Here is an 11,037-nt window from a genome sequence, read left to right on the forward strand (position 1 = left end):
TCCCAGTCACTGGCAGCCCTATCCTGCATACTTAACCCCTCTTTTTTGGCCCATTCCAGAGCATACAGGGGCCCACGTTCCACTAGCCATGGAACCCCAGAACAGTAAATCTGGCCTGAGTTCCTGAACCTCAGTCCCTCTTTGCACCAGGGGAGTGAGGTGTTTGTCCCACATCAGTGAGGGTGTGGCCCCCCCAACTGATCTTTTTTGGGGGGTCCCCACCCCTGCCATAAGTGAAACCAATGTTGAAATCTTTTGTGTTGAACATAATGTTTTAATTTAAAAATGAAACCTGGCCAACAAGCCCCTAATTGGGGCCCAAACCCATCTGGCTGCAGCATTATAACCTTCCTGTGTGCCCCCAGACCCCAACCCCACCCTATACCGGAACCCACTGCCCCGAATCCCAACCCCACCCTACACCGGAACCCACTGCCCCGAATCCCAACCCCACCCTACACCGGAACCCACTGCCCCGAATCCCAACCCCACCCTACACCGGAACCCACTGCCCCGAATCCCAACCCCACCCTACACCGGAACCCACTGCCCCGAATCCCAACCCCACCCTACACCGGAACCCACTGCCCCGAATCCCAACCCCACCCTACACCGGAACCCACTGCCCCGAATCCCCACCCCACCCTACACCGGAACCCGCTGCCCCGAATCCCCGCCCCGCCCTACACCGGAACCCGCTGCCCCGAATCCCCGCCCCGCCCTACACCGGAACCCGCTGCCCCGAATCCCAACCCCACCCTACACCGGAACCCACTGCCCCGAATCCCAACCCCACCCTACACCGGAACCCACTGCCCCGAATCCCAACCCCACCCTACACCGGAACCCACTGCCCCGAATCCCAACCCCACCCTACACCGGAACCCACTGCCCCGAATCCCAACCCCACCCTACACCGGAACCCGCTGCCCCGAATCCCAACCCCACCCTACACCGGAACCCGCTGCCCCGAATCCCAGCCCCACCCTACACCGGAACCCGCTGCCCCGAATCCCAGCCCCGCCCTACACCGGAACCCGCTGCCCCGAATCCCAGCCCCGCCCTACCCCGGAACCCGCTGCCCCGAATCCCCGCCCCGCCCTACCCCGGAACCCGCTGCCCCGAATCCCCGCCCCGCCCTACCCCGGAACCCGCTGCCCCGAATCCCCGCCCCGCCCTACCCCGGAACCCGCTGCCCCGAATCCCCGCCCCGCCCTACCCCGGAACCCGCTGCCCCGAATCCCCGCCCCGCCCTACCCCGGAACCCGCTGCCCCGAATCCCCGCCCCGCCCTACCCCGGAACCCGCTGCCCCGAATCCCCGCCCCGCCCTACCCCGGAACCCGCTGCCCCGAATCCCCGCCCCGCCCTACCCCGGAACCCGCTGCCCCGAATCCCAACCCCGCCCTACCCCGGAACCCGCTGCCCCGAATCCCAACCCCGCCCTACCCCGGAACCCGCTGCCCCGAATCCCAACCCCGCCCTACCCCGGAACCCGCTGCCCCGAATCCCAACCCCGCCCTACCCCGGAACCCGCTGCCCCGAATCCCAACCCCGCCCTACCCCGGAACCCGCTGCCCCGAATCCCAACCCCGCCCTACCCCGGAACCCGCTGCCCCGAATCCCAACCCCGCCCTACCCCGGAACCCGCTGCCCCGAATCCCAACCCCGCCCTACCCCGGAACCCGCTGCCCCGAATCCCAACCCCGCCCTACCCCGGAACCCGCTGCCCCGAATCCCAACCCCGCCCTACCCCGGAACCCGCTGCCCCGAATCCCAACCCCGCCCTACCCCGGAACCCGCTGCCCCGAATCCCAACCCCGCCCTACCCCGGAACCCGCTGCCCCGAATCCCAACCCCGCCCTACCCCGGAACCCGCTGCCCCGAATCCCAACCCCGCCCTACCCCGGAACCCGCTGCCCCGAATCCCAACCCCGCCCTACCCCGGAACCCGCTGCCCCGAATCCCAGCCCCGCCCTACCCCGGAACCCGCTGCCCCGAATCCCAGCCCCGCCCTACCCCGGAACCCGCTGCCCCGAATCCCAGCCCCACCCTACCCCGGAACCCGCTGCCCCGAATCCCAACCCCACCCTACCCCGGAACCCGCTGCCCCGAATCCCAACCCCACCCTACCCCGGAACCCGCTGCCCCGAATCCCAACCCCACCCTACCCCGGAACCCGCTGCCCCGAATCCCAACCCCGCCCTACCCCGGAACCCACTGCCCCGAATCCCAGCCCCGCCCTACCCCGGAACCCACTGCCCCGAATCCCAGCCCCGCCCTACCCCGGAACCCACTGCCCCGAATCCCAACCCCGCCCTACCCCGGAACCCGCTGCCCCGAATCCCAGCCCCGCCCTACACCGGAGCCCGCTGCCCCGAATCCCAGCCCCGCCCTACACCGGAGCCCGCTGCCCCGAATCCCAGCCCCGCCCTACCCCGGAACCCGCTGCCCCGAATCCCAACCCCGCCCTACCCCGGAACCCGCTGCCCCGAATCCCAACCCCGCCCTACCCCGGAACCCGCTGCCCCGAATCCCAACCCCGCCCTACCCCGGAACCCGCTGCCCCGAATCCCAACCCCGCCCTACCCCGGAACCCGCTGCCCCGAATCCCAACCCCGCCCTACCCCGGAACCCGCTGCCCCGAATCCCAACCCCGCCCTACCCCGGAACCCGCTGCCCCGAATCCCAACCCCGCCCTACCCCGGAACCCGCTGCCCCGAATCCCAACCCCGCCCTACCCCGGAACCCGCTGCCCCGAATCCCAACCCCACCCTACCCCGGAACCCGCTGCCCCGAATCCCAGCCCCGCCCTACCCCGGAACCCGCTGCCCCGAATCCCAGCCCCGCCCTACCCCGGAACCCGCTGCCCCGAATCCCAGCCCCGCCCTACCCCGGAACCCGCTGCCCCGAATCCCAGCCCCGCCCTACCCCGGAACCCGCTGCCCCGAATCCCAACCCCGCCCTACCCCGGAACCCGCTGCCCCGAATCCCAACCCCGCCCTACCCCGGAACCCGCTGCCCCGAATCCCAACCCCGCCCTACCCCGGAACCCGCTGCCCCGAATCCCAACCCCACCCTACCCCGGAACCCGCTGCCCCGAATCCCAACCCCACCCTACCCCGGAACCCGCTGCCCCGAATCCCAACCCCACCCTACCCCGGAACCCGCTGCCCCGAATCCCAACCCCACCCTACACCGGAACCCGCTGCCCCGAATCCCAACCCCACCCTACCCCGGAACCCACTGCCCCGAATCCCAGCCCCGCCCTACACCGGAACCCGCTGCCCCGAATCCCAACCCCGCCCTACACCGGAACCCGCTGCCCCGAATCCCAACCCCGCCCTACCCCGGAACCCGCTGCCCCGAATCCCAACCCCACCCTACCCCGGAACCCGCTGCCCCGAATCCCAACCCCACCCTACCCCGGAACCCGCTGCCCCGAATCCCAACCCCACCCTACACCGGAACCCGCTGCCCCGAATCCCAACCCCACCCTACACCGGAACCCGCTGCCCCGAATCCCAACCCCACCCTACCCCGGAACCCGCTGCCCCGAATCCCAACCCCACCCTACCCCGGAACCCACTGCCCCGAATCCCAACCCCACCCTACCCCGGAACCCGCTGCCCCGAATCCCAACCCCACCCTACCCCGGAACCCGCTGCCCCGAATCCCAACCCCGCCCTACACCGGAACCCACTGCCCCGAATCCCAACCCCGCCCTACACCGGAACCCACTGCCCCGAATCCCAACCCCGCCCTACACCGGAACCCACTGCCCCGAATCCCAACCCCACCCTACACCGGAACCCGCTGCCCCGAATCCCAACCCCACCCTACACCGGAACCCGCTGCCCCGAATCCCAACCCCACCCTACACCGGAACCCACTGCCCCGAATCCCAACCCCACCCTACCCCGGAACCCGCTGCCCCGAATCCCAACCCCACCCTACACCGGAACCCACTGCCCCGAATCCCAACCCCACCCTACCCCGGAACCCACTGCCCCGAATCCCAACCCCACCCTACCCCGGAACCCACTGCCCCGAATCCCAACCCCACCCTACCCCGGAACCCGCTGCCCCGAATCCCAACCCCGCCCTACCCCGGAACCCGCTGCCCCGAATCCCAACCCCGCCCTACCCCGGAACCCGCTGCCCCGAATCCCAACCCCACCCTACCCCGGAACCCGCTGCCCCGAATCCCAACCCCACCCTACACCGGAACCCGCTGCCCCGAATCCCAACCCCGCCCTACCCCGGAACCCGCTGCCCCGAATCCCAACCCCGCCCTACCCCGGAACCCGCTGCCCCGAATCCCAACCCCACCCTACACCGGAACCCGCTGCCCTGAATCCCAACCCCACCCTACACCGGAACCCGCTGCCCCGAATCCCAACCCCACCCTACCCCGGAACCCGCTGCCCCGAATCCCTCATACGCCCACGTCCCCGAACTCTTGCGCCTCCAGACTCTCCTGCACCCCCAGCCCCCGCCATAGGCCTGGCACAAGACAGCCTGAGGCGCGGCGCTGGATGGGACCGGCGATTTGCACATGTACGTCGCGTGCAGAGTCCCCTTCGGGCAGGCCGAGCGCAGCGCTGCGCCGAGCCTGGTGCGCTGCCGCCAGCAGGGCGCCCCGCCCCGCCCCCTGCTGCCTGCCCAGCGGGGACCCGCCTTCCTGGCCGGGCGGGGAGCGCGCGCCACTGCGTATCGATTGGTTAGTCGTAGCGCGGAGTGATCGGCGAGTGCGCCAATGGGCGGGAGCGAGCAGCCGCGCGGGCCAATGGGCCGCGAGGGGGCGCGGCCGCGGATCGCTACGGTGGCCGCGCTGGCGGTGCAGGGCTCGGTTCGCTCTCTCGGCAGCCATGACCGCGCACAGCTTCGCGCTGCCGCTGATCCTCTTCTCCGCCTTCTGGGGCCTCGTGGGCGTCGCCGCGCCCTGGTTCGTGCCCAAGGGGCCCAACCGCGGGTAAGAGCCGGGCCTTGCCCCCCTCCCCCCTCCCCCCGCGCCGCCCCCGCTAACGGCTCCCCCTCCCCCCGCGCCGCCCCCGCTAACGGCTCCCCGCGCGCCGCCCCGCCCCGCCCCCGCTAACGGCTCCCCCTCCCCCCGCGCGCCGCCCCCCCCCCCCCCGCTAACGGCTCCCCGCGCGCCGCGCCGCCCCGCCCCCCCCCGCTAACGGCTCCCCGCGCGCCGCGCCGCCCCCGCTAACGGCTCCCCCTCCCCCCCCGCTAACGGCTCCCCCTCCCCCCGCGCCGCCCCCGCTAACGGCTCCCCGCGCGCCGCCCCGCCCCCGCTAACGGCTCCCCCCGCGCGCCGCGCCGCCCCGCCCCCCCCGCTAACGGCTCCCCCCTTCCCCCTCGGCCGCGCCCCCCCCCGCGCTAACGGCCCCCCGCGCGCCGCCCCCGCTAACGGCTCTCCCTCCCCCCGCGCGCCGCCCCGCCCCCGCTAACGGCCCCCCCCCTTCCCCCTTGGCCGCGCCCCCCCCCCCCCGCTAACGGCTCCCCGCGCGCCGCCCCGCCCCCGCTAACGGCTCCCCCCGCGCGCCGCCCCGCCCCGCCCCCCCCCCGCTAACGGCTCCCCCCTTCCCCCTCGGCCGCGCCCCCCCCCGCGCTAACGGCCCCCCGCGCGCCGCCCCCGCTAACGGCTCTCCCTTCCCGCGCGCCGCCCCGCCCCCGCTAACGGCCCCCCCCTTCCCCCTTGGCCGCGCCCCCCCCCGCGCTAACGGCTCCCCCCTACCCCCTCGGCCGCGCCCCCCCCCCGCGCTAACGGCCCCCCGCGCGCCGCCCCGCCCCCGCTAACGGCTCCCCCCTTCCCCTCCGCGCGCCGCCCCCGCTAACGGCCTCTCTCCCCACAGGGTCACCATCACCATGCTGGTCACGGGCGCCGTGTGCTGCTACCTCTTGTGAGTGCGGGCGGGCGGGGCCGCTCGCTGGGGGGGGGCAGGAGGCTGGACGCTGGGTCCCTTGGCCGTGCAGCCCTAGGTTCTTCCACCCGTCTCTGAAGGGGGCTCGCACTCAGGGTGACACCAGCACCGAAAAGAACCTCGCAGACCTTCCTGCAAGTGCCTTTAGCTCCGGATCCCGACTCCAGGCCTGCTGTGTTCCTGGTGGAATGCACAATGCAGGATACAAGCACAGCGCCCAGATTGGGTGGTTCATGATGCATTTTTCATGCCTATGAATTTTGTAGGGCCCTACTTACAAAAAAGCCAACAATTTCACCTGCTTACCTGTATACTGAGCCCAATAACCTGTGTTTAGCTAATGTACACTTTCCAGACAGGCCTCCAGGATTTTGGTTTGAATATAGTAAGATGGAGAATCCTCAACTTCTCCTGGGAGTCTTCTGTTCAAGTGGTTAATCACCGTTTTTAAATCTTTTATTTCTAATATGACTCTCTGTCCTTCATAGGGATGTTAGATATTGGTTAATTTAACTATCATGTAATTGCCCCGAAACTGAGTGATTACATGATTATTTGATAGCCGCTGGGGGTGAGGCTGGCAGCCAGTGTGTTCTGACCCCACTCCCAGGGAGCCACCCCATGTTGCTGCTCCGGGCTCACTGCGGACAGAGGCTTCTCCCCCCCGCACCACTACCTTTCTCTCCACACACCTAATTTCAGATACTCCATCCTTCATAAGCAGGTTGTAACCAGTGACTCTCAACATTCTAGTCATGTGAATTGATCCACAGGGTCTCAGTAACTCCAGCTATAGCAAGGTCTGGTCTACATTGAAAATTTAGATTGGCATAGCTGTGTGGTTTAGGGGACTCCTGAGCACCATAACTAAGCCAACTAACAGAGTAAATATAGTTAGATTACTGGAAGAACACTGCCTGGGCAGCTGGAATAGTGATAGAAATGTAGCTGTGTTAGTCTGGGGTAGCTGAAGCAAAATGCAGGACAATGTAGCACTTTAAAGACTAACAAGATGGTTTATTAGATGATGAGCTTTCGTGGGCCAGACCCACTTCCTCAGATCAAATAGTGGAAGAAAATAGTCACAACCATATATACCAAAGGATACAATTAAAAAAATGAACACATATGAAAAGGACAAATCACATTGCAGAACAGGAGGGGGATGCAGGGGGAGGGGAGGAAGGAAGGTAAGTGTCTGTGAATTGACGATATTAGAGGTGGGGAGAGTGAGATGTTTGTGAGTAATGGTGTTAGAGGTGATAATTGGGAAAGCTATCTTGATAATGTGTAAGATAGTTCAAGTGTTTGTTCATTCCTTCCCGGAGAGTGTCGAATTTTAACATGAATGACAGTTCAGAGGATTCCCTTTCAAGTGCAGATGTAAAAGGTCTTTGTAGCAGAATGCAGGTGGTTAAGTCATTGAGAGAGTGTCCTTTCTGGTTAAAATGGCAAGAAACTGTTTTCTCTTTGTGATCTTGTCTGATATCTGTTTTGTGGGCATTAATCCTTTGGCGAAGTGTCTGAGATGTTTGTCCAATGTACATAGCAGACGGACACTTTCGGCACATGATAGCATAGATTATATTTCTGGATGCGCAGGAATATGTGTTCTTGATCTTATAACTCACTTGGTTAGGTCCAATAATGGTATCAGCAGAATAAATATGTGGACAAAGCTGGCAAAGGGGTTTGTTGCAAGGGAAGGTACCAGGGTTGGTATTAGTGTGGTATGTCCTGTGGTGGTTGGTAAGAATCATCTTGAGGTTAGGTGGTTGTCTATAGGAGACTATGGGTCTGTCTCCCAGAGCCTCTTGGAGTATGGTATCCTGTTCCAGTATAGGCTGTAGTTTATTGATAATGTGTTGGACAGGTTTAAGTTGGGGGTTGTAGGTGATGACAAGTGGTGTTCTATTGTTGGTTTTCTTGGGTCTGTCTTGAAGTAGATGGTTTCTAGGTATTCGTCTGGCTCTTTCACTTTGCTTTTTTATTTCTCCGGGTGGGTAGTTGAGGTTTATAAATGCTTGGTAGAGATCCTGAAGCTTCTGGTCTCTGTCAGTAGGATTAGAGCAGATGCGGTTGTATCGAAGGGCTTGGCTATAGACGATGGATCGTGTGGTGTGTTTTGGATGGGAGCTGGAAGCATGTAGGTAACTGTATGAGTCGGTGGGTTTTCTGTAGAGAGTGGTGTCTAATTTTCCATTGTTGATTTGTACGGTGGTGTCCAGGAAGTGGATCTCTCGTGTAGAATGGTCCAGGCTGAGGTTGATGGTGGGGTGTAGGTTGTTGAAATCTCTGTGGAATATCTCCAGTGTTTCTTGGCCATGCGTCCTGATCATAAAGATGTCATCGATGTACCATAGGTAGAGAAGGGGTGAAAGGGGACGGGAGTTGAGGGAAACGTTGTTCTAGCTCACAAACATCCCACTCTCCCCACCTCTAATATCGTCAATTCATAGACACTTACCTTCCTTCCTTCCCCCCCCCCCCCCCCCGCATCCCCCTCCTGTTCTGCAATGTGATTTGTCCTTTTCATATGTGTTCATTTTTTTAATTGTATCCTTTGGTATATATGGTTGTGACTATTTTCTTCCACTACTTGATCAGAGGAAGTGGGTCTGGCCCACAAAAGCTCATCATCTAATAAACCATCTTGTTAGTCTTTAAAGTGCTACATTGTCCTGCATTTTGCTTGGGCAGCTGGAGATCCTGCAGTGATGGGGAAAACCCTTCTTGTCATAGTGGGAAGTACAGGCATTATTACATTGCAGTGCCATGGTTGTCTGCTCTAGTGCCCATTGTCATTTCCAATTCCTCTCATTACCCAAATGCCTTGCACATTTCTTCACTCTTTGCCCCAGCCATGTTCAGCCTGAGTTTGAACCATGCATGCCCTCTTGGCAGACACCCTTTGTGGTGATCTGTAATGCCTGGCACCTCTAGAGTCACACTCTGTCTGTTTTGCAGCTGGCTCATAGCCATTTTGGCTCAGGCAAACCCCCTCTTTGGGCCCCAGCTGAAGAATGAGACCATCTGGTATGTGCGCTTCCTGTGGGAGTGACCTGGGACCAGCCCAGAAGATTCCAGGAAGGAGATGAGATCAGCACCCATATATCATGGTGAATGGCGCTTCCCATGGGACAGGCCACCTGGACTTAAGGAGTGGATGGGGGGGGGGTTTGTGGTATAAGGCCCTCCCCAGACTTGCTGCTTTGGCCCAGTTATAGATGGGGGCAAGGCTTACTTCATATTTGGCTCCACCCCAAAGCCTGGGGAGGGGGGAGCACCACATAATCTACTAGAGCCACCCCCGGAATCCAAGGGTGAAGCTCTGAGCCTTGGTATGTGTTCCCTCCCTTGCGAGGCTGGAGAGTGAGGGGAACCCTGGTGCCCAAAATTGAATGAGTGGGGTGAGGTTATGGCTTTTCTCCTGCTTACCAGTCAAGGGCCACATTTGTGAGGCTTTTTTGCTTCTCACTTGCCTGTGACCCTGACTGATTTTTTTTCCAGTGGGCCAATAGCTCCTGAGGGAAAGAAGGTTCCCCACCCCCTAGCTTACAAAAAGGCGTTGTGGAAGCCAGGGCACTTTACTCTGTGCAGCTTCCTAGGCAGTTTCTGGTTTGGGTTGGGCTTCCAGCAGAGGCTCTTTGGGAAGTGGCTTGCTGTTGCCTGTTAGTGCTCTGTACTGGAGCCAAACAGAGGGTCCCTGGATTCAGCCCAGGAGAGGGCCTCTTCTTGCCCGTGGTGAGTCCCTCCCTCTTTTGGGATGGCTGTTTAGGCCCCCTTCACAGGAAGGAGTTTGGACTAAACATCTCCCCATCTCTGTCTCTCAGCTCCTGCATTTCCTTCTGAAATCCAGATGTAGATCCACCCTCTGTACCCACCAGTGCTGTCCTGCCAGAGCTGGACCCCAGGTCAGACCAGCTGCAGCACCACCTCAGCCACTGCATCCAGGAACCAAAAGGCACAAGGGCCACTCATGTAGCCCTGAGGAGTCAGGTTTTCCTTCAGAGTTGAGCTTCCTCTTGAGCCAGGTGCTGCAGATGGAACCCCACCCCTCCTTAGCATGGGAGAGATTCCCAAGTGGCTAGCTGAGCTCTGTGGTTCCCAAGGAATTGGCTGGTGCAGAAGACTGTGCCTACCCCTACTCTTGGAGGGTAGGTACAGGGACCACAGCCCTCCTTTTGCCTCTGCTCTGTTCAGCCCTTAAAGCGAGAAATGGAGACAGAGTTCAGCCTCATGATGCCTGTTGCATGAATCCTGGTCCTGGCAGCCCGTTCTGTGGGCTGGTGCATGTGAGGACCACATCCTCTGCAGCCGGAGCCCCTTGGGAGATCCCTGGGCTCTGGAGCAGCATCCCTGCTTTCAAGCCTGCTCCTGATTGGTGGCTATTGCTATTTCTGGGAGGGTGGGCCTGAGGAACAGTGTGTGGCTGATGGAAGAAGTCCTAGTGAGTGGTAGGTCAGGGTGGGACTCTGAGTCAGTCTGCAGGGGAAAAAAAACCCTCTTTCCCCTGCGATCCTAGTACCACAGGCACCTGGCTCTTCTCTGCTCAGAGGGTTCCTACTCCTGCCCCTTCTTGTGTGTGGGCTGGTTGTGGGGCAGGTGCCGATAATCTGGACCAGACCCTGGTCTCCCCCTCCTATTTCCCGTATTTATTAACCACAGTATTTATTTGTTGTTTGGTGTTTAAATGTGTTGTGAAAATAAAAGTTTTTCTAGTATGCAGCGTGGTGGTCTCCCTTGTGGTGAGCTCTAGGTGCAGCTTCCTTCCTCTCCCCTACCCTGCTGCAGGGGCGAGGGAAGGGGGCTGGACCCGTGTGCAGCAGTGGAACTGTTTCAGGGAGGATGAAGCATATGCTCTGCCCTTGTCCCTGCTTCCAGGTACCATGCAACAGTTTCCCCCTCAAGTCAAAGCCTTAGCTGGGGCCTGGCTCCACCCCATGAAAGACTGAGTGCACTGCCTTGCTCTAACAGCTGTTGCCTACTTTGATCTAGCACCACCAGTGCTTGGGTGGCCCCTGGAGCACTTCTCTGCTCCAGCTGTGCAGGCCCCTGCCTGAGCCATGCTGGCAATTAACCCTCTTATTCAAGGATACCCAGAGGCTA

General features: G+C 62.0%; 1 protein-coding gene across 1 annotated transcript; it reads left to right on the forward strand.

Annotated features, from left to right (window-relative positions):
• Positions 1-4,719: 4,719 nt before the first annotated feature.
• On the forward strand, positions 4,720-10,652 carry ATP6V0E2 (ATPase H+ transporting V0 subunit e2). Its single transcript, XM_075934458.1, has 4 exons — positions 4,720-4,973; positions 5,860-5,907; positions 8,896-9,047; positions 9,762-10,652. The coding sequence occupies exons 1-3, from the start codon at positions 4,870-4,872 to the stop codon at positions 8,987-8,989; spliced, it is 246 nt and encodes an 81-aa protein (XP_075790573.1). The 5' UTR covers positions 4,720-4,869; the 3' UTR covers positions 8,990-9,047; positions 9,762-10,652.
• Positions 10,653-11,037: the final 385 nt, after the last annotated feature.

This window comes from Pelodiscus sinensis, chromosome 8, assembly GCF_049634645.1.
Source record: "Pelodiscus sinensis isolate JC-2024 chromosome 8, ASM4963464v1, whole genome shotgun sequence".
NCBI classification, from domain to species: domain Eukaryota; kingdom Metazoa; phylum Chordata; order Testudines; family Trionychidae; genus Pelodiscus; species Pelodiscus sinensis.